Genomic DNA, 22,065 nt, shown 5'->3' on the forward strand with positions numbered 1-22,065 from the left:
TGTGTTCCCACACTCTGTCTTCCTCCTTTCTGGTGCTGCTGATAGTGTTTTCTTCCCCTCCTGCTCCTGCACAAAGTTGCAACATCGTTGAAAATTCAACTATCAACACGTCTGCTCTGACATTCCCACACATTTTACCCTCTTTCTTGAGGGATCCTAATTTTATTTTCTCATACCCTGTCCCTCCTGCAAATTAGGGGCATAATACTATAAATAAGACTTTGCCAGTGTGGTTCTTTATCACAACTGATCAAGATGGCAAAAGATTATCTGCTGCGAGGGCCATCCAATTGATTTTGGAAGAGAGAGGAGCTTCGGATGATGATGTTGACAAAGAGGTTTCAGAATATTTCACATTTCTGAAAATTCAGAGTCTGACAGTGACTTTGAAGAAGAGGATGAGGTTGAGCACCATTTAGTAACAAAACGAAGACGAGTACCCCATCAGCAGCCAGCTCCAGGACCAGAACAAGCCCACCAGACAGCAGGTGAAGAAATATGGATGTCAATAACTGGTGAAATTGAATGGTCTTCTTGCCCAAGAAATGAGCCACCCTGCAGAACTGTTACTGTGATAAGCCAGGGCCAACACAGCTGACAGTTACTCATGTGCAGGACATCAAGTCTTCATTGGAGCTTTTCATCCCAGATTCCATCCAGAAAATTATTCTGGATTGCAGTAACCTAGAAGGAAGGTGTGTTTTTGGAGAGAGGTGGAAGGAGACCAAATTCATCTAAGAACTCCAAAGGCCTACTTTGGGGTTCTTATCCTTGCAGGAGTTTTCAGGTCCAAAGGGGAATCCACAGAATCCCTGTGGGATGCAGAAACCGGCAAGAACCTTTCCGTGCATCAATGTCTCTGGAAAACTTCCACAAAATTTCCAGGATTATCCGTTTTGATAACAGAGATGACAGACTAGCTCGACGGCAGAGAGACAAGCTAGCTGCCATCAGGACAGTGTGGGATAAGTGTGGGCACCACCTCCCTGTTTTACAAACCTGGGCCTAATGTCACCATTGATGAGCAGCTGATCCCATTTAGTTGTGAAACATATTGCTTCATGTGTAAATGTGTTGTGTCTTTCCACTCACTCCACTCGATTATAACAGATTAATTTTTTTATACTATTTTATAAAAAAAAAACGAGAAGCACATCAATTCATAAATGTGATCTAACAAAGGTAAAGGGAAAAAATTAACCATGTTTGCTGTTCATATGGCTTGTAATTGGGATGAAGTAAACATCTGTTGAGTAATTTAACACAAAATTGTTTGATAGTGTTAATTTGGAAAGCCAAAACTCTAGCGGGTCCACCACACCCATGAACACTAGCTGAGTAACAAAAATATGAACACCACACAAGGGTTAAAAAAAAAAGAGGAAGTCTTCATCCCTGTACATGTCAGGGAAAATGCAGAATAAGAATCACAGTGTTACGAAACATCCTCAACCAAACGGCCACTAAACTTGTAACTTTGCTGGAAAAAGCCATTTCAGTTCCTCAGAAATACGGCAGCATGACTTCTGTAGTATCATAAAAGTCACTCTAGAGAAAAGCAGAACTCAAACTGCTTCATCATTTCAGAAAAAAAAAACCTGTGAAAACTTTCAGGGAAAAGTAACCCTGGAAGTTACTTTTTAGAGCCTAACCTGTCACTGGGGTCAGACAGGTGTTTTGCAAACCTTTTGAACTGTTTGTTTCATTGAAGGAATTCCAGTGCTTTCCGAAAACAGCGACTCTGAGCCTTAAAGTGATATTGGGGTCATTACTGTAATCCTAGGCTAAGCAGCACTGCGAAGATGAAGGTTGGTAGAGAGAAGAGAGGGTGAGTGAGTGGGATGGAGGTCTACGGAAAGTAAATATTTTATTGGGCGATTGGGTTCTTTTTTTATTGTTTTGTTTTTGCTGTTTGCTGTGTTCTTTTTCCTCTTATTTCCCTGAGATTTAGCTGTGGCATACTGCCTGGGATGACTACAATGACCCTGATATCACTGAAGAGCACAGAGGTTTTGCTTTCAGGATTTTTTGGTTGCCCCAATTCAGAAGAAGATTTTATTATTCCTACACAGTAAAAAATAAGATCAACATTTAATCTTTATTAGTGATCCATTAAACTTTAGGAATGTAAATTTTCAAGAGCTGTATGCTTCATGCAAATGAAGCTTATTATTTTTATTGCTGATTAATTTCACAGTTACCACAGTGACTTCATTCAACCAAGAGTTCAAATTTAAAAAATAGCGAAAAATAAACAGAATAAAGAAAAAACTGGAAATTTTAAAATTTAAGAAGCTGAAACCCTTGAATGTGTCCAAACGTTTCCCGGCTGCTGTTTATGAAATGAATTATTAAAACATTTTTCATGTGAAACTCACATCTACAGATTCACCGCTGATAATATTTTTGTCGCTCTCTCCCTCAGTGGGATCATGAAGCCAGGTCTCAACGCCATTATGGGAGCGACAGGAAGCGGGAAGTCATCGTGAGTGCTGCAAATGTGTTTGTACAGGGAGAAATCAGGATGTTTTCCATTCATGTTTAGCAAAAATCTGAAGAAAACGTCTTTGTTTGTTAAGAGATGAACAACTGGTGGTCGACGCATCAGTGTAGAGGAAGTATTGTACACATTAACTGCTGGAAACCTAAATGTTTGTGTCTTTGCCTGTACACAGAAAGATAAGGTCTTCTTCTATCCAGTACAGTTTGAATATATAAACAATTTTCCTGCCACATGGAAAAGACATTACAGGAAATAAAACAAGAACGTTTTGCTATTTTTCCGTTCAAACTTCCCGTCTATATTTGTGCCAGCTGATTAGCAAAGACTGCCTATTCTTGCCTTTGCTAATTCAGATGGTGTGTAACAGGAAAGCAACCATCCTTATAGATGGTGTGAGCTGATGTCTGCATAAAGCCTCCTGACTGGGACTCAATTTGTGATTGAATGTTGCCTTTTTGTTTTAGGTTTCTTGATGTTCTGGCAGCTAGAAAGGACCCTGCAGGTCTGTCAGGAGAGGTCCTGATTGACGGAGCCCCTCAGCCCCCAAACTTTAAGTGTCTGTCTGGCTATGTGGTTCAGGTGGGTGAAGCAGGCAGGAAGTTCGACAGGATTTAGCAGAGTTCCTGGACAGGGCAGGAAGAGATTTCCTGCAACAATAAAACTGGCTTCTTAGGCCAAGTCTGTTTGAGTTGCATAAAGTTAATTGTTTTAGAAATACTGAGGTCATAAGTCACATCTGTGGAAATTAAACTGAGTTAAAAAGATGTCCTTGAAACAAAACGCATCTGGCAGCAGTAAATGTTTGGTCACTTTTAATGTGTTAGATTTTTTTTCTAAACAGTAGCTTCCTGTCTGCAGGATGATGTGGTGATGGGGACTCTGACGGTCAGAGAAAACTTCACCTTCTCTGCAGCCCTGCGGCTCCCATCAAGCATCAGCCATAAGGAGAAGAAGCAGAAAGTTGACAGACTGATCAAGGAGCTTGGACTGGGCCGAGTGGCCGACTCCAAGGTGAGACGAAAGAAACTTCAATAAAAAAAATAAAACATTTAGTCAAGAAGTGGTACAAAAGAATAATAGAATACATAAAACTGACTCTAAAATATAGGAAGGATGAAAGTATCCAAAAGATTAAATAGCGCAAAGAAATGAGAAAAAAACAAAACAAAGAAGCATGAGAAGAACTGGAAGACAGATTGAAAAAGTCTGATTGTAGTATGCTTGTGCAGGTGGGCACTCAGCTGATTCGTGGGATTTCTGGTGGCGAGAGGAAGAGGACAAACATTGGGATGGAGCTGATTATTGACCCGCCTGTCCTCTTCCTGGATGAACCCACCACAGGCCTCGACGCCAGCACGGCCAACTCTGTGCTGCTGCTGCTCAAGAGGTGAAAACGCACATATTTTTAGTGCTGATGCCATGAAGATGCCCATCTATATCATGCGGCCACACCTTGAACGTTAACACTGAGTCTGAAGTTATGTCCTTAAATCTATGAAGTAACTGGGCAAGCTAGCTCACAAACATCACTACTGTAAATAGTGATGATTTTGCAGGATACTGACTTTTAAAAATGGCCATTTTTCCAGATCTGCATCAGGAGTTTGGATGAACTGGGCGATGTTATCTATAACTGTATTTTCCAGTGTAAAATGTTTTATTAGGGATTAAGTAAGAAGCAAGAAGGACTGATGTAATCATTGCATAGCTGAATTCTGGTTCAATTAGACAACGTTCGCTTGGTGAAACATGGAGTCTGTGTTTTTCTGGAGACTGCTAGCTAGCGCTGATTGCTGTTTATTCTAGGAGCAGAGCAGAAGCACCTAGAAGCATTTCCTAGCAAAAATGCAATGTGAAAACTGAAAATTTGAAGATTTTTGTCTGAAATGCTTAAAAATGTTAAAAAATCTTCAAAGCTTAACTTGCTGAATGAGCTTAATTGCATTAGGTTACCAATTAGGTTGCCAGGTTGCCATCCTAAGTGTAAAAAACAACAGTACAGAAACTGAAAATGCTCTAGATAAAACCAAAAGTACCAAAACGAAGCTTCATTTGCAGGAACGTCCTTTTTCAAAACAAAAAAGCATAATAATAAGGAAAGAGATTGACCCAGATGCACAAGCATCAGATTAATTGGAGTTTTTGCCAAAAATCTTTTCACAAAAAAATCAGTCTTTGGGCTGTTAGAAGAAACAAAGAGTCCGATCACATAGCAAAACTGGTATGGCCCAGATCTGACCCACACAATGTGCTTACACATGGCCCACATACCACAAAGAATGACGGCCCTTTGGTGCACCTCAGGTTTGCCAGAGATGGCCCACAAATGGGCCAGCACAAGGCTAGTTGCAGACACAATGCTAGCTCAGTGCTGGCCCAGAACAGTTTCAGCTCTGGCCCCAGATGTCAGCCTAATGTGTACCTTAATCAAGCCATGTAATAACATGTCCCGGAACATAATAGTGCAAAAGTAACATGACAAAACTCTGTTCAGACAGTGAGTGGACTGATTCTTATTGAGCGCTTTTTGACTCTCTTGGATTACTCAAAATGCTCTATACAACATGCCACATTCACCCACTTTCTCTAAGCTGAGTGCTTCCTAACTACATTCATACTTTTGACATGCAGACTGGAGGAGCCAGGAATTGAACCACTAACCTTCCAATTAGTAGGTGAACTGCTCTACTTCCTGAGCTACAGCCACTCAGTGGTCAGGTTGAGTAAACCCTCACCAGGTTTTGGATAAAGTGTACACTCACAAACCTGACACCAGATCTGAGGAGGAGCTTCTTCCCGCAGGCGATACGGTCTCTCAATCACACCACCACACAGTACTGACCCACACATATGGTTCTTACACACACACTGGACTTTCTGGACTTTGGTTTTGCACAACACTGGTCACTATATTCTTCATTTCCGGTTAATACTTGTACAGCTGCTGTTATTGTGTATATATTTATTTATATTTAGATTTCTTCATACATTCTTATATAGTTCTATATTGTGTATTTTGTTGTACAGTTATTTTATTTTCAACTTTAATTTATATATTTATCTTTATCTTATTCTTCCCAGTTAAATTTACCCTTCATTCTAATTTGTGTTGTACAGTTATTTCATTTTTAACCTTAATTTATATTTTATTCCTTCCTAGTTAAATTTACCCTTTTTAATTTTTCATATTTATTTCCTATCTTATTCATAGCCTTTTCCTTTTTTGTTCTCTTTAGGTCACGAGCAGTTGTCCAAGCATTTCACTACATATCGTACTGTGTATGACTGTGTACGTGACAAATAAAATTTGAATTTGAATTTGAATTTGAGATCTGGGCCAGACCTGCTATGTGGGAAGAGTCAAGAAACAGAACCTTTAAATAGCAAACAGATTTAACTCATTATTGAAAAACTACTGTGTACAGTTTCTTCAGGCCATCATATTAACATTAAGACCGCTCCTATGACTATTTAACTGCTGGTGACAAATAGCTGGCATATGCTTAAAGTTTTCCCTTATCTCGGTAACCTGGTCAGCACAGATAAAAGAATCCAGGAGGATATATACATTATATACAATAATATATACAACATAATATATACAATCAGATTGTAAAAGGCATTGAATGCTTTGATTGGGCTTGGCCCTTCATGAAAATCAAGGCAGTTCACATAGAAGACCAAAACACAACAGAGATGTGAAGTCTGTTCTTCTATACGAGTCAGAACAGGTCAGAATGATTGAGGTCTTCCCCAATGTGGTCTTTATTTTCTGGCCAAACAAATGCTGAAATTTAGGACTGTAAAGAACAGCTGGCTGTATAAACATCTGCCATGAAGTGAAAGGTTAGGGTAACCAAAAACATGAGTGAGAAGACCAAAGGCTGCCCTAACATGGAAAGAAAGGCAGGCCAAAGGTAACTTCAGTTAACAAATTGTCAATGTAGGGTGAAAGACACAAGCTGCAGCCCTCTGCATCATATGGTAGTAGTAATAGTAGTATCACTAAATGAATAACTATAATAAATGAAAAAAAATCCATTGAATAAGTTTAACTTAAATAATAGTTTTTTACTGTTATTCCAGGATGGCAAACAATGGTCGTACCATAATCCTCTCCATCCACCAGCCTCGATACACCATCTACCGCCTTTTCGACAGCCTCACCCTGCTAGTCAACGGTCATCAGGTCCCCTTTAAAAACTGCTTATTGAAATACTCAGTGGTTCTTAACCTTGTTGGAGGTACCGAACCCCACCAGTTTCATATGCGCAGTCACTGAACCCCTCTTTAGTGAAAAATAAAATATGTTTTTCAAATTCAAGACATAGATATGTTTTTTACTGGTGCACAAAATGAGCCGTGCATGTCACGGCGGAGGCTCTGCCGAACCCCTGAGATCGACTCACCGAACCCCTAGGGTTCGATCGAACCCAGGTTAAGAACCACTGACTTAAACATTTTCACTGAGCTAACTTCAAGCTACCTGTGGAGGAAACTGTGACTTACATGTTAATTCTTCTTCTCTCTGTTGTAAAACATGTCAGGTTTATCACGGCCCAGCACGGAGTGCACTGGAGTACTTCTCTGACATTGGTAAGCACGCCTGATTAACTTTAACCCAACAAGATGCAACACGACAGAAAGGCAATGTTTGTGACTATGTTTTAAAACTGTTTCCTAGGATACATCTGTGAGCCCCACAACAACCCTGCTGACTTCTTCCTGGATGTCATCAACGGAGACTCGACCGCCGTCGCCCTCAACAGTGGGAAAACAGAAGGTGTGTAAGTTTGTTCTGGACAAAAAGACAGCAGTGGGGAAAAAAGATCCTCCAAGGTGTAAGCCATCGTGGTTATAACCTGACCTTGTTTGGAAAATCTCTTAATAATAATAATAATAATAATAATAATAACTAGAAACATTTGCATTTCCTGCAAAAATGCTGTGTGAATGCCTTGTAGTGGAATCGGAAAACAGCAGAAGAAGGAGAACAATCTGCTGAAAAGAGCTGAAGAAGCTAAAAATTGTGCTGAAAACAGCTAAAAAATCTGGAATTTTTGTTGAAAAGAGGTGAAAGACAGTTAATCATCTCGCTGAGCCAAACCAGTTCTCAGTATACTGAGACGATATGGAGAAACTGAATAATCTGCTTAAATGAGCAGAAGAGGCTGTAATTTGTGATGAAAAGAGGTGAAAAAGCTTTTTCTGCTGAAAAGCTGTGAATCGGAAAAAAATGTTGCCATAAGCGGGATTTGAACCCGGGCCTCCTGCTCTGAGAACGGCTGCTCATCTCACTGAGCTAAAACACAGCTACCCCGGCAAGCAAAATCAGTGACCACACTAATAATGTGGTCCCATTCAGCAAAATGGGCCTAAAATGGCATAAAAACCTTAATATCTCAAAAAGTATAGACGTTATGAGCACCGAAGCCGGCATTAGCAGAAACAGCAGAATAGTTTAAAATTTGAACAATGAAAATTGCACAAAAACTGTGGAAGTAGTTTCATGCCGAAGAACCATGGAGCAACTAGAATAAAGTATAAAGAATAAAAAGAAACAGGCATTCACACAATAATAACAACCATCACATGCAGTTTTTGCAGTTGAGTGTGGACAAATTGGGGGGAAAAAATTCAGAGAAAGAAGCTTTTAGAAGTTGTGTCAAGTCTTCCCTTTTCATCTCAACAAACACCATCCAGTATCAGTAAACAGCTGTTCTACACTAACGCTGATGCTGCACCATCATTTTATGTTAAAACACCAAATGGACACATTTCTGTATCACTGTGTCCAGTGTCCAACTCGGCCACTATCAGCTCACAGTGGGAGCTATAACTTTGCCCTCTATAATATTCGTAGGGCTTTCTGCTGTTACATAAAACGTTGCTGAGAAAAGCACATTAGATAAATAGTTTTTTGAGAATTCATCCTGTGAAACTTTAGTTAGTTCAAACATGAAATCATTAAAGTCTGAACAATAACTTTTGTTCAGCAGACTGCGTTTAACTCACGATATCAGCTGCATCATAGTCATGATGATTAGGTTACAGAAGAGAAACAACAACATCCATAGAAGACAAATATTCCTGAAACTTTTTGAGCACTGAGAAATTTACACTTCTTTCATGTGGAAACCAAAACATACGTTTTAACCAGCTGTCCAGCATACAGTGGTTAGGTGAAAGTGGTTGACTTTATTCCCTTTTTTGTTCTCCAAAAAGGTATTACTAATGACTGAAAATACTTACAGAAATGTTTACTATAACTAAAAGTACATTGATTTTAAAAGGTTATGAACTCAAATTATGGACAAGCTGCTAGCAGGATGAAGGTGCCCTCTTCTGTCCTACATACATTTTTAGATTCACTGGTCAACCAGGTGTGAAAGTGCTGCAGAAAGATGTGCAAAATCAAAATTCCCTCAAGTGAACCTGTAACACATGCTGCATTCAGGCACTGTAGGACACATGACATTATTTAGACTTGATTTGACGTTAGTTTGAATTTGTTTGGGTTAAAATATTTGGCTTGTTTTGAACACTATGCAAGTGACAGCTTAAAAAAAAAGAAAAAATGCTTTTTAATTTCACATATTTGCAGCTTGCATGTTAGTAATACATCCACACTACTGTAGTTGTAATTGTAAAGTTTATCCTGATTCTGTGACATATGCCAGTGATTATATGATTAGAAGTAATAACATAAAACCCTATTTTTTGTAGACCTGACAAGATCTCTCTTTGTCCAGATCCAGATCAAGAGCTGGATTCAGAATCGATGTCGAAGTCCCGAAGAGGGATTGGGGAGAAACTGGTGGAGGAGTACAGAAACTGTCAACACTTCAAAGAGACCAAAGCAGAGCTGGGTGGGTACCAAAAGAAGGCTTCAGTTTTTATTGATTTTTAATGTTTGTATCTGAAACTGTTACAAAAATATGTTGGGTGACGATAAACAAAGCTAGATGGCTACAAAAAAGGGGTATAGTGAGTACAAATTGGTCAAAAATTCTCCAAATAATTGAATCCCAATGTAAATGAACCACAAAGAGATAACGAATGACTACATTGTCTCAAACTGATGTTGTCTTTATTTTGGTTTTACTGTGAAACTTTGCTGTCCTGTCTTCACAGGACATGTTAATGACTTTAAATGTGAACAAAACACATTAGTTCATACAGACATGAGCATTTGTTTAAATGTAAATTAATTCAAACCGTTGCCACCTTCTGTCTGTCTCAGAGAGGATCGTCCAGGGAAAGAAGGTGGTCACTACTACTCCCTTCAGAACCATCACCTACACCACTGGCTTCTTAACACAGTTCAGATGGGTTCTCAAGAGGACATTTCGCAACCTCATACTCAACCCGCAGACCTCCATTGCTCAGGTAAGTCTGTGTAAAGTTCACTTTATTTATTCACTTATTTAAAACAAGAACTGTCCAGTTTGGAGAATGTGTATCTTCACTGTCTAAGAGGGAATTTATTCACTTCATTGGGTTTTGCAGGCATTCATTTACTTACAAGGTAACACAAAGTAACACAAGGGAGGACAACCAGTACAACATGAACAAATACAAACATTAACTGAGGGATGCCAGGGAACACAACTGAAAATAATCAGGGAAAACAAGACAGGATGAAAAACTGAGCACAAGGCATGTGAGACAAAGACTATGACAAAAAAATTAAGTAAAACCAACAGAATGAAATATGACAAAACACGGGGAACACAGGGGAAGGCTGATAACTGAAACCTGAAATTAGATATAAAAAACTCAAGATCAATCCCAGATAACCATGATATTAAGAACAAATGGTAAAATACATATTATCACTACAAGAGAAAGTCTTTATACTTGAGTATAAAATAAACAATTCAAAAAGTCCAAACATTAGACGCTTCCAGGGCAAGGCAAGATTTAGCTATAGGATAGATGGCCACACATTTGACACTACAGTACTTTGGCATGGCTGTCAGTCCTGTGGCTGTGAAGACAAAAAGCAGCCCTCAGTTGTCTTTTTCAATTCACTTTTACTTTTATAGTGTCAAATCACAACAACCGTCACTTTACATTGTACGGTAAAGGACCTAGAATAATGCAGAGCCATCGCTTCATCACCCCTCTACCACCGGTCGACAGTTGGCGTGAGGTGTTTTGCTGGTATGTCGAGTTTGGTTTTGGCTCTCTGCTAGTAAAGTTTTCAAATCAAATTACTTTTATTGTCACATCACATGTGGAGGTACACTGGCACAGCACATGTGAGTGAAATTCTTGTGTGCGGGCTTCACAAGCAACAGAGGTGTGCAAAAATACAATAACATAAGAACAAGCAAAATATAAGGATGAAACCTTTTGAAACAAACCATACTTGCTCAGTGTTTTTCTAACTGTACTGGCTTGAACTTTAACATACATGCTAACTGAAGATGGTAGAGTCTGTACGGAAGCGTAGAGCTGCCACCCAGGCAAAAGAAAAATACAAGTGTATCACGTTATAACGTGAAAGGTTTATTGTTCTAACAAGATACTTTTCCTGTTTGTACAATATACTATCATGTTTGTACAATATACTTTTCACGTTTGAACAACATAATATCACGTTATTACAATATACATAATTATCACGTTCGTACAATATAATTATCACGTTCGTACAATATAAATATTATATTGTACGAACGTGATAATTATATTGTACGAACGTGATCATATATTGTACAAACGTAAAAAAAAATACCATTACAATAACATTTTTTATTGTAAGAACGTAAAACGTGTTGCATTCGGAAACCCAAATCCATGGTAGTTGTGGAGAGTGCACGCTCGTCAGAACTGGCACTTAACTTTGAATGCCCTGCTTTCAACATGGACACAAACACTGATAGCCCACTTCTGAGATTTCTTCGGAATCGTGGTGTACCTGAGGACTGTCTCTTACGAATGCTACAAGAACACGTAAGTGCACTCTTGAGGGGGAAACTTGTAAAACTCGCTTTTTACGAAGTTACAGCGTCTAAAAATGTGACATATTGCTAAGTTAGCAACCACAGCGGTTTTCGCTTCTCTCGCTTTGACTGCGTAAGGACGTAACGGTAGGCTGCATTGGTGTGGATCTTTAATATGGAATGGAGAATGTAAAACAAATTAACCCGCTGTATAAAACTGGGTCGTTGTATGACCACATGTTACTACTTAACCCGTATGCAGATTCCAGGTTTCTTAAATATATCGCTATATTATGTGATGCACAATGTTTCCTTGTTTATCTAAAAACAAATGAATTAAACTGTGTTTATATTGATATTTGTCTTCAATTAAAAAAAAAACAGTGAGTTCAACCCTTTGTGCTCTGTGCAACTGAAAGATACGTGAATACTAATTTACTTTTTCAAAGGTGGGCGTTGTATATACTGTAATATTTCTATTAATAACATGTTAGAGAATCTCATTAATGTTGCTGCCATAGAGAGAGGAAAAGAATAAATGCTAAATATTGATGGCTGCCACTAAAATAATAACAGACAATTATCAAAACACATGTGAAATTTACATACATTTTTTTAGTGAGGTACCTCATGTGGTGTGGCAGCAGGTATACCTTGTACTTCTGTATAGTAATAAATATCCCTGTTATTACAGATTGATGCCACAGTGATTGATTTCATGGATGACAAGACCCTGTCTGATTACATCCCAACATATGGTGACCGGATAGCTGCCAGACGGTTCTGCTTGGAAAACAGTGGTGCAAGTACTAAGGAATCAAGAAAAAACTCATTGCTCGAAAAATTGAAGGAAAAGATGGGAATCAATGAAAATGAGAAGAAACCTGATCATGAGGAGGCATTTGTTTCTAAGAGAAAAAGAACATATGCAAAAAACAACAAATGGGCTGAGAAAAAGACTCGAAAAATTGAGTTAGGGTGGATCCATGAAGGTAAGCAAGTGAGAAAGCGCAGAGGAGGAGGAACAAGGACCTTTGATGTGCCCAAAGACTCCAAAAAAGCTGACATATTACAGTATGCTAAAGATCTTTTCTTTCCAAGTGGAAAAAGCAAATTTGGAAGATGGGAAGTGTTCAGTCATGACATATTAGACTATCAGGAAGAGGCCGTATTTGATGAAGATGTCACAGTTGGAGAACTCTATTCAGCACTTAAAATGGGAATGTTGAGATTTTACTTGTGCACAAGAAGATTTTCCAATGATGAAGATGATGAAGAAGTTTATGATAGAGGGAAAACACATGTAAACAATGTTACACAACTGACTGACTCACATCAAGGAGATGAAGAAGCTTCTCACACTGTTGTGATCTCATCATCAGAATCTAGGAATGCTGATGAAGATGTATTATTAGACACATCTGAGGTAATGATTGGACCCTACCTTGGAGAGCCTCTGCCTTGTCAACTTGATGACACTGTAATAGATGAACCATTCCTGCAGTTTGAGGAAGATGATCTGGTCATCACATCCATTACACTTCCTCCAACAAACACAGCAGTCAGTAGTCCAGAAACATCTATAAGCAATGAAGCAATAAGCTCTGCAGGATCATATGATGTTGTCTGTGTTACCATCAAACTTCACAGGGTTACTATTCTGGAGGAAATGATCAGCCAGTTCAAAGATCCAACACTCCTCATACACCCTCTAAAATACACCTACATTGATGAAAAAGGAGCTGACGCAGATGGCGTATCAAGAGATGTGTATGCTGCATTTTAGTCAGAGTTTGTGGACAACACAGCTGAAGGAGAGGAGTTCAGAGTGCCATCACTGTCTCCTAAATGGCAGGAAGAAGAGTGGAAATCCATGGGTAGAATTTTACTGAAGGGATTTCAAGACCATGGATATTTCCCTTGTCGCCTTGCTCCTGTTTTCACAGTGGCACTCATCTTCGGTGAGAATCAAGTATCAGATGATCTGCTGTTTGAAAGTCTTCTCTTTTACCTAAGTCAATCAGATAGGGATCTGATAACAAGGGCACTAAAAGAAGATCTTTCAGATGAAGACAGGGATGAAGTGCTGGATCTCATGGATCGCCTGGATGTATCAGTGCTTCCAACCAAAGAGAACTTAAAAGGCCTTCTTCTGAAAGTCGCACACAAACAATTAATCCAAAAACCAGCATATGCCGCAGAGAAAATGTCCTTAGTTGCAAGCTACTTCCTAAAAGAAGCTTTTCAAAGCCCACAAGATGTCCTACAAATGTATGAGGATAAAAAGCCAACAACGAGAAAGCTTTTGAAGTTGCTTACTGCCTCTCCCACCACTCAAGCAGAGAAGCAGAGCTTCAGATTTCTGCACCAGTACATCAGAGGACTTGACGATACAGGGCTCAGAAGGATGTTCAGGTTTCTTACTGGGTCAGATGTCATCTGTGTTGACAAGGTTGAGGTACTGTTCACGCCTGTGGATGGACTGGCACGACGACCTGTGGCACACACATGCGGCCCTCTTCTGGAACTACCATGGACATACACGTCCTACCCAGAACTAGGAAATGAACTGAACAATGTTTTGGCTGCTAAAAGCTCTTATGAGTTCAGCATAGCTTGATTAAAGTCCATCATGTTTAAACCAAAGAATGAAAGGTTTGCACTAACAATGACTGGCTATGAAGCTCTAAAGTTTGTTAAACCCACAAACAGGGAGCACATCATTGTATAAAAAAAGAAAGAGCTTAAATTTCAGGGAAGTGTTTTATTTCATATTTGAATTTATTTTCAAAAATTGTGGATAACATCAATTTGTTTCCACCATGAAAAATGTAAATTTCAGTTTAAATTTTCATACTTAAAAGTTTTACTAGTTTAAATGTTAACTAATTATGTTTAATAAGTTCATATGGTTAGCAGCAAGTGGTGAACTATGCTTATTATTAGTTCTTATCATGTGTCAAGGTCCTTTTCCACAGGTCTGTGGTGCAGTTTTGTAGGATACAAGATGTCTGCTAGAGGGGATGTTTTGTTTAGTAATAATTCAAAAGACTTAATATTAATTATTTTCAAGTATATTTTTTTTACCTTTCCACCAGTCATTTGTTTAGAACATATTTTAAGGGAATAACTTTGGAAGGCAATGTGTTTGATGCAATAGTTGACTGGAATAAAAGACAGAAAATTGGCACATAAGTTAAGTTTTGTAGTGTTTATCAAGAGTCCGTGTTTTCTTCTCCTTGAACACAAATAAAAGGGAGGTTAACATCTAACACTATTTGTTAATTATTAAATAATGCAGAATTTGTACATTTACCAGTTTACAAGAAACTGTTCGTGGATGAATAGCAGTTGCACAATGTGTTCAGTAAAATTGAAAACAATATTTCATGAATGATAATGTATAGGATCAGCAGTTTAAAAAATGTTTTTTTGACAGTCTTAAAACAGAAATCAGATATAATAGAAATTCCGTTAAAAAATAATTGGAAATGCCAAAAGGTTGGAGTACGCAGATTTGGTTAAATATATTTAGACATGCTTGCTTGCTACTATCTTGAACCGAAAATCCAAACAAAATAATAATGAATGTCTTTTCTATTGTTTATTGCACAAATAAAACATTGTACCCAAAAATATATGCGTAAAAATTCCCAAAGCCCAATTATATTTAGGTTTATAAGTCCTTCAGTATATAGGCTCTCAGGAAGAGATACAGTTCAATGGATTCATCTGCTGTGCTTGGTGGAAGTAAGAAGTTCTCTGACATTATAAGGCAACACAAGCTGAAAACGGTTTCATCACAGGTATAAGGTCCTCTCTGTTGACATTCTTGCTTACAAACATCCACTGCCTCCCAAGAAACCTCTTTCAGATGATCCTGTCCTCCAAAGAGATGAGGGATGGTGTACATGAGAATCGGACGTCCACTTGGAGCAACTGCATTTCTGCTTCTGCGTATTAGATGGGTGTTCCACATATGTGCAACTTGCTGCAGCTCTTCCTATTAAATATTAAAAATTAAAAAATCTCATATCAGTAAAAGAACACATTTCTCTTGGCTCAACATGTTACCCAAAACGGCGCTGGCACGGCTGGCAGCCTTAACCCAATTTCCCTCGGGATGAATAAAGTACGATCAATCAATCAATCAATCAATCAATCAATCAATCAATCAATCAATCAATCAATCAATCAAAAGCACCACACAATGACAGTCGGAAAAACAGAGTTTATCAAAAATACTCAACAACAAGAATAACAGTGGTAGACACGTGATACTTTGGAAAATTTTAAGTAATTATTAAACGTGAATTGTTTTAGACAGTGCGATTTTATGTTTCTGGCCAGTGAAATATGCATTTTTTTTCATATCCTCAACGGAGTGATAATAGGGATGGTGCATGGTAGGTGTTAAAGCAAACTTTTTATTCTCTCTCCGTGTCTCTCTTTCTCTCTAACACACACACACACACACACACACACACACACACAATGACTCATTAAAAGAATATAAACATGGTTACATACCTCGATGACGTTCAGGCACGTAAACAATATGAGCTGCTTGTCCAAAAAACATCCAGAAAAGCAATCATGGTCTTTTAGTTCCTGGAGACGATTTATCCAGTGCTGAGCATGATGTCGTCTCAGAAAGGCCCACCAGCCTTCAATACGCTGATTGTGATTGCTGGATCCAGTAATAAAACAGTTTCTGACGTTCGGATCCATAGTCCAGCGCAAGAATCGTTGCATCTCGGCCATTATGACATTTTCTGTTCCCAAATCAGAGCGAATCCTAGCAGGTGTTCCCATCCTCTTTTCAACTTCTGCTATGAAATATCCAGCAATGACTTTGGGATCATTGTTTGTTGAATAGGCATGAAGCCAAATCATAACTCTCGAAAACCCATCAATAGCTCCATTTATACAGATTCCAAAAGGCTTCAGTTTGTCATAGGAGTCAACATGCCACATGAAATTTGGTCCAGGATTTACATACGTGCGTCGCATTAGGCGATTTCTGCGTCGTTGCTCAACACCGTAAGGGTCAAGATATTTCAGTAAATGTCTCACAGTACTCTGCGTGACAACATAACCTGCCTGAATGCAGTTCAGGTGATGTAGTTTGTATCCATGGAGCCTCCCATGTCCCTCCAGTTGATCAATAAGAAATCGTGCCACCTCAATCGGATCGGACTCATTCTTTCTCCTGTACAGTCCCATGCGTTTTAGGTTTCTTCTAAGTGTCCGCATGCTTATCACAATACTGTCCAAACTGCTCAATAACAGCAAAATCTCCCCAAGCATAAAATAGAACTTAATTAATTCCAATAAACGAGCCATTTTCTCGCACTCTGATCTGCACTGTCACCCACTTCACTATGTTTTACACTTCCGTATCTTTACGGCAATATATCATGCTCGAACAATAAAATATATGTTATAATGTGAAAATTTTATTGTTCAAACAATATAATTATCACGTTCGTACAATATAATATTTATATTGTACGAACGTGATAATTATATTGTACGAACGTGATAATTATGTATATTGTAATAACGTGATATTATGTTGTTCAAACGTGAAAAGTATATTGTACAAACAGGAAAAGTATCTTGTTAGAACAATAAACCTTTCACGTTATAACGTGATACACTTGTATTTTTCTTTTGCCTGGGTGGCAGCTCTACGCTTCCGTAAGTCTGTGATATAGATGTTTGGATGTTTTGCAGTTTCTCTGATCACTGCACAGTCTGGGACTGACACTGTTGTGAATACTGTGGCATTGTGTTAATGCATATCTGACGTCTCCAGAACAGACAACATATATAACAAGACTTCTAATCAAGTGCATTTGATTAGCAGCTTGTGGGTGATGTTTGTCCTCTTAGTCCTACGGAAGCAGTAAGGGGGCACTTAGTCTTTTACATGACTACATATTTATCTGAAAGCTTTCTTTTTTTCTCTTGACTGTTATTTTGCCTGCTGTTGAATTTACTGTGGGCTTTTCTGTGGTCACTGCATCACCGCTCATCTCTTCCTGTGTGCACGTGTCATCAGTCAGTGGGAGTTTAGCAGGAGCAGCACCTGGTGTCAATAACTGAAACTGCATCATCAGATCATTTTAAGGGGTTTGGGAAACACACTACCTCCCTGCCTCAAACTCAAGGAATAATGAACTTGCATTGATAACTGTGATAAGTGGTTATAAGTGTCTTTTTAAAAAAAAAATCTGTTTAGGTAGCAGTGACAATCCTCCTAGCTGGTTGTTGGAGCCCTTTTCTTCAATGTCCAGAATGATTCGAGTGGGATTCAGAACAGGTATTTACTGTAGTACATTTGTCTTTGTCACATTTGAAAGACAAATGATAAAAATGAATCTGGGATGTGAGATTATTGATGGTGTGGTTGTGTGTCCAGGACTGGTGCGCTGTTCTTCATCGTCGTGAATCAGTGTTTCAGCTCCCTGTCGGCTGCTGAACTCTTCATTGCAGAGAGGAAAATCTTCACGTGGGTCTCACACTCAAGGAACTTTTTTAATTCACTTTGGGGTGAAAGGTTTTCATTATATGAGGGTAAAATTCACTCATTCATTCATGTTGAGGAGTTTGCATCTTTGCTTTCTTTAAAGATGTGTTCATGAAGTGAAATTGTTGGGACTTGCTTATCATCCAGGGACCCGAGTCGGTATTCTTTGCAGGAAATGCACATCTTTACTTTCTGTTTTAGTCAGATCAATATGTTCTCCTCTCATTGCCTTCTTCTTTCACAAAATGTAATATTTTAGGTTTAGCCAAAAAAAAAAGAGAAATCGTAATACACACATTCTTGCAGTGCCCTTTTATATCATAATGACAACTATCATCTACTTATTAAAAACACATTATATTTAATGTTTTTTTTTTCAATTAATAAGGATCAGTAGGATTATTAAGAAGCATTTTAAAAATGGAAAGTTTATGCATTTCCAATCATTTTATTTTTTTGACATTTTACACTTTTATGCTGATTTTCTTTCTTGCTAATTCAGATTAAATGCTTCTGACAGCTTTATTAGTTAAAGGTGTGCAGCAATGGCACTCACCTCTATTTATCATTATGTTTTCACAGATGCCGTTTTTAACACAACGTTTCCTGTATGTCCTCCTCTCTCTCTGCAGTCATGAGTATATCAGCGGTTACTACAGGGTATCGGTCTACTTCCTGTGTAAGATCCTGTCTGACATCATCACGCTGAGGACCATTCCCGCTATCGTCTTCACCTGTGTGGCATACTTCATGGTTGGTAGGTGGAAGACAAGCTGTGCTATCCTGGTGTTTATTCTTTAATTGTATGCAGGTTGTTTTACACATCACAGGTTTGTTAGGATTTGTATCATGTGCCGTTTGTGCATCTTTGTTACTATTTATAACCCTGGCGCTCTGATTTGTGATTTCGTCTGTGTATGTACAGGTCTGAAGCCGACAGCTGGGGCTTTCTTCTTCTTCATGCTCACCGTCGCTCTGTGTGCCTACACCGCCACCTCCATGGCTTTCGCCATCTCAGCTGACCAGACAGTGGTGGCCATCGCTAACATCTTTATGACAATCACCTGCATCTTCATGATGGTGATGCACACACATCAGCATACACCTGTGCAAACATTAGTGCATACACACCCAGAGCCTCCATATATGAAGATGGCTGCAGCTTCTGGCTCTGAAAAGATAAGCCAATGTGAAGGTCTCCTAGACCTGCATTTTTTTCAAATGGACAGCAGGGGGCGACGACTCTGTCTGATTGTACAGAAGGTTATGGAAAAGTGACCCTACTTTTGACTTAATTCATGACCCGATAGGTTTGTTTATTGTTTCATGTGAGTCACAAGTGTCCTTCGGCTTCACAGGCTGACTAGCAACATACTTGTTTATTTTTTATTTAAGCTTTATTTGACCCGAAAGTCCCTTTAAATAAAATAAAAAAACAAACAAAAAAAAAACACACAACTCTTTTTACAGCAGGCAAGAAAGAGCGGGCAAAGAAGGCACACTATTACAAAATTACAAATGTAACATAAAATCAAATACAAAATGAATACACACAACTCCATAAGACTCCAAAAGTAAAGAGGAAGGCATAAAAGTGGTCAGCTCAAGGCTTTACTAATCAGTTGAAGACACTTTTTTGGCTTTTTTTGTATACAGTCTATAAGACATAATTAATAAATCACGTATTAAATAATAATGGCTTAGTCAATAAGTCCATCAAAAAGTGCAGAATGCAAACTGTGTTTATAACACAGGTAATGGTAATCTCCATCAAAATCCTGCAAACACTCACAAAACCATGATGGGACTGTGCTTGCAAGCATGCACCGGGGTATATTTTCCCTTTTCTGGTTCCACCTTAACATCAGGCTGCGATTCTGACACACGTTTACAGCAAACTGAATTAAAGCAAATCTCATAATGTTCAGTTATTTGATTATAAAAATATGAATTTACATCAATTTATGAGGAACTCGCTTAGAAAAAACTGACAGTGAGAAGTTAAATATCAGCTTTAGAGAAGTTATAACTAACACCTTTAATCTTCATGATGGTCAGACAGGTAATGCTAATGTTATTGAAGTTAGACAGAATTTCATAAAGGAATGTATTCCTGTGACATGTAAGACTGACTTAGTTTTATTTCTGGCAAAGGTAAAAGTCTGGGAGCAAGAAAAGAACAGCTATAAAAACACAAATCAATATTTCAACAAATTTTATGAAAGGTCAACAAGTTCAAGGCCTATGTGCTCTGTTTGATCTGTAAAAGGCTGAGAGATCAATACCATGGTTTTGAAATTGGTACTCATCAGGGAAGCGAAAAACCTCTGTAGATGTGGGATCTTCTATGCATACAGGCAGAAAGAAATGAAAACTCAAGGCTAAACCTGAAGTTACCACACAAAGCCTCGCCACTCGCCTCATCTGCTATGTTTCCTTTTCTCCAGATCTTTGCAGGACTGCTAGTGAACATCCCCTCCATCGCCAGCTGGCTCGCGTGGTTAAAGTACTTAAGTATACCCAGATATGGCCTCAGTGTAAGTACAAACACTGGCAATTACATCTATTTTTAACAGTTTTATTATATCTGCAGCAATTTTATAATCACTTAGAAATCTTCCCTTCCCTTAAGTTAGGCCTGTAACCGACTAAACTGTTAAACTTACTTTAGTTACTTACACCATATTTGAGCTCAGTTGGGCTACACCATGATACACAACATTGCAACATTGTTTTATTAACTAATCTATTTTATTAACTAATTTATTAACTAATCAATCAATTAATTATTCTATTTTATAATGTTTATCTCTTTTTAGGATCTTTTATCTGGCCGTCTTTATTTACATAAAGTTTTACTGCTTATTTGTTTTTTTCCCTGTTGGTTCTTCTCCTGTGGTGCTTACAAGCTATTTTTTTTCTCTTTGACATTTTGTTATTACTTTCAAAATGCATCATTGCTTTTAGTTTGTATTGCATTTGGCTCTACCTTTCCTAAAACAACCCCAAAGAGGATTTGTGTCTCCAGCTGAAAGGGCGCTATATAGATAAAGTTTGATTGATTGATGTGCTGATTATCAGTTATAAGGTAAGATCAGCTTTTAGAAATAAACCATGATAGTATATGAAGGCATTTGCAAAGATTTAGAAAACCTTTTAACTTGCTGTAGATTTTCACTCCTGTGCAATAATGCTAGCATCACCTTACCTGGAAGAACATTTTGTTTAAAAAAAAGCAGTTCTTCAGTAGTTTTTACATTTTACACATGCATACTGTGAGCAGGGTTGGTACTCTGGGTTTAAAAGAACTTTTTCTTCAGCTGAAACTCTTGTTGAGTGATGTTTGTTGATTTGTCTGTGAATCTCTCCAGGCTCTGCAGGCTAATGAGTTCACCGGGCTGACATTCTGTGAGAAAATGAATACCACTCTCAACCAACAATAGTAAGCAGCACTGAGACACATGCAAGTTAACATGAAGTGATGAGGTTCACTGGGGATTCCTAAATGAGATAGAAACATGGAAAACAGGCTCATCTGTGAGCACAAAGCCCATAACTACCAAAATAATGCAAAATGTTTAAAAACCAAATTTGTGCTGCAATCAAAATTCAAAATATAAATTTAGAGATTAAAAAGGGATTAAAGTTATTAACACAATAGATACATCTAACATTAAGCCTTAACACAATTCAAGTCCCTTAAAGATGTTGTTTAAACAGCTTTTGTATCAGGCTGTAAACATGTTTATTTCTGCAATGAAGTTGGACATTTTTACATCAGTCTGTGGGGACTGACTCGTTTATAAAGCCAGTCTCAAGTGGTCATTAGAGGAACTGCAGTTCTGGTGTACCATGAGCAAATTTCTGCTGTAAAGTTGGGAGTCTCTGGGGAATGACTCACCTCTAGTGATATCAGAGCAACTGCAGCTTTTGGTATCTCAGCATATCTCACCATTTATTTTGTGCAAAAGTAACATGACGAAACTCTGTTCAGACGGTGAATGGACTGATTCTTATATATCACTTTTCTACTCTCCCGGATTACTCAAAGTGCTCTTTACAACATGGCACATTCA

General features: G+C 38.3%; 2 protein-coding genes and 1 long non-coding RNA gene across 3 annotated transcripts; 2 read left to right on the plus strand and 1 right to left on the minus strand.

The window, feature by feature from the left end:
• The first annotated feature begins 1,436 nt into the window (after positions 1-1,436).
• On the plus strand, positions 1,437-21,935 carry LOC113013778 (broad substrate specificity ATP-binding cassette transporter ABCG2-like). The gene is made up of 16 exons (XM_080293018.1): positions 1,437-2,485; positions 2,968-3,082; positions 3,362-3,514; positions 3,733-3,890; positions 6,590-6,692; positions 7,051-7,099; positions 7,188-7,286; positions 9,262-9,372; positions 9,747-9,900; positions 14,871-14,892; positions 17,724-17,782; positions 17,882-17,971; positions 18,622-18,746; positions 18,915-19,069; positions 20,437-20,526; positions 21,361-21,935. The coding sequence occupies exons 1-16, from the start codon at positions 2,433-2,435 to the stop codon at positions 21,430-21,432; spliced, it is 1,608 nt and encodes a 535-aa protein (XP_080149144.1). The 5' UTR covers positions 1,437-2,432; the 3' UTR covers positions 21,433-21,935.
• Positions 10,953-14,726, plus strand: LOC145421950 (uncharacterized). The gene is made up of 2 exons (XM_080292966.1): positions 10,953-11,464; positions 12,149-14,726. The coding sequence occupies exons 1-2, from the start codon at positions 11,309-11,311 to the stop codon at positions 13,238-13,240; spliced, it is 1,248 nt and encodes a 415-aa protein (XP_080149092.1). The 5' UTR covers positions 10,953-11,308; the 3' UTR covers positions 13,241-14,726.
• On the minus strand, positions 15,078-16,875 carry LOC145421969 (uncharacterized). Its single transcript, XR_013903336.1, has 2 exons — positions 15,985-16,875; positions 15,078-15,457 (listed from the first exon to the last, which is right to left on the minus strand). It is a non-coding gene; the product is annotated as an uncharacterized LOC145421969 (long non-coding RNA).
• Positions 21,936-22,065: the final 130 nt, after the last annotated feature.

Source organism: Astatotilapia calliptera, chromosome 3 (assembly GCF_964374335.1).
Source record: "Astatotilapia calliptera chromosome 3, fAstCal68.1, whole genome shotgun sequence".
In the NCBI taxonomy this organism is placed as follows: Eukaryota; Metazoa; Chordata; class Actinopteri; order Cichliformes; family Cichlidae; genus Astatotilapia; species Astatotilapia calliptera.

Excerpts from the sequence above, each read along its gene's own strand:
- LOC145421950 (XM_080292966.1), top strand. The coding sequence starts at position 11,309 with ATGGTAGTTGTGGAGAGTGCACGCTCGTCAGAACTGGCACTTAACTTT. Across the intron at positions 11,465-12,148 it reads TACGAATGCTACAAGAACAC|ATTGATGCCACAGTGATTGA; the intron begins GTAAGTGCACTC and ends CTGTTATTACAG.
- LOC113013778 (XM_080293018.1), top strand. The coding sequence starts at position 2,433 with ATGAAGCCAGGTCTCAACGCCATTATGGGAGCGACAGGAAGCGGGAAG. Across the intron at positions 3,891-6,589 it reads GTGCTGCTGCTGCTCAAGAG|GATGGCAAACAATGGTCGTA; the intron begins GTGAAAACGCAC and ends CTGTTATTCCAG. Across the intron at positions 9,901-14,870 it reads TCCATTGCTCAGGTAAGTCT|TTTAAAAAATGTTTTTTTGA; the intron begins GTGTAAAGTTCA and ends TAGGATCAGCAG.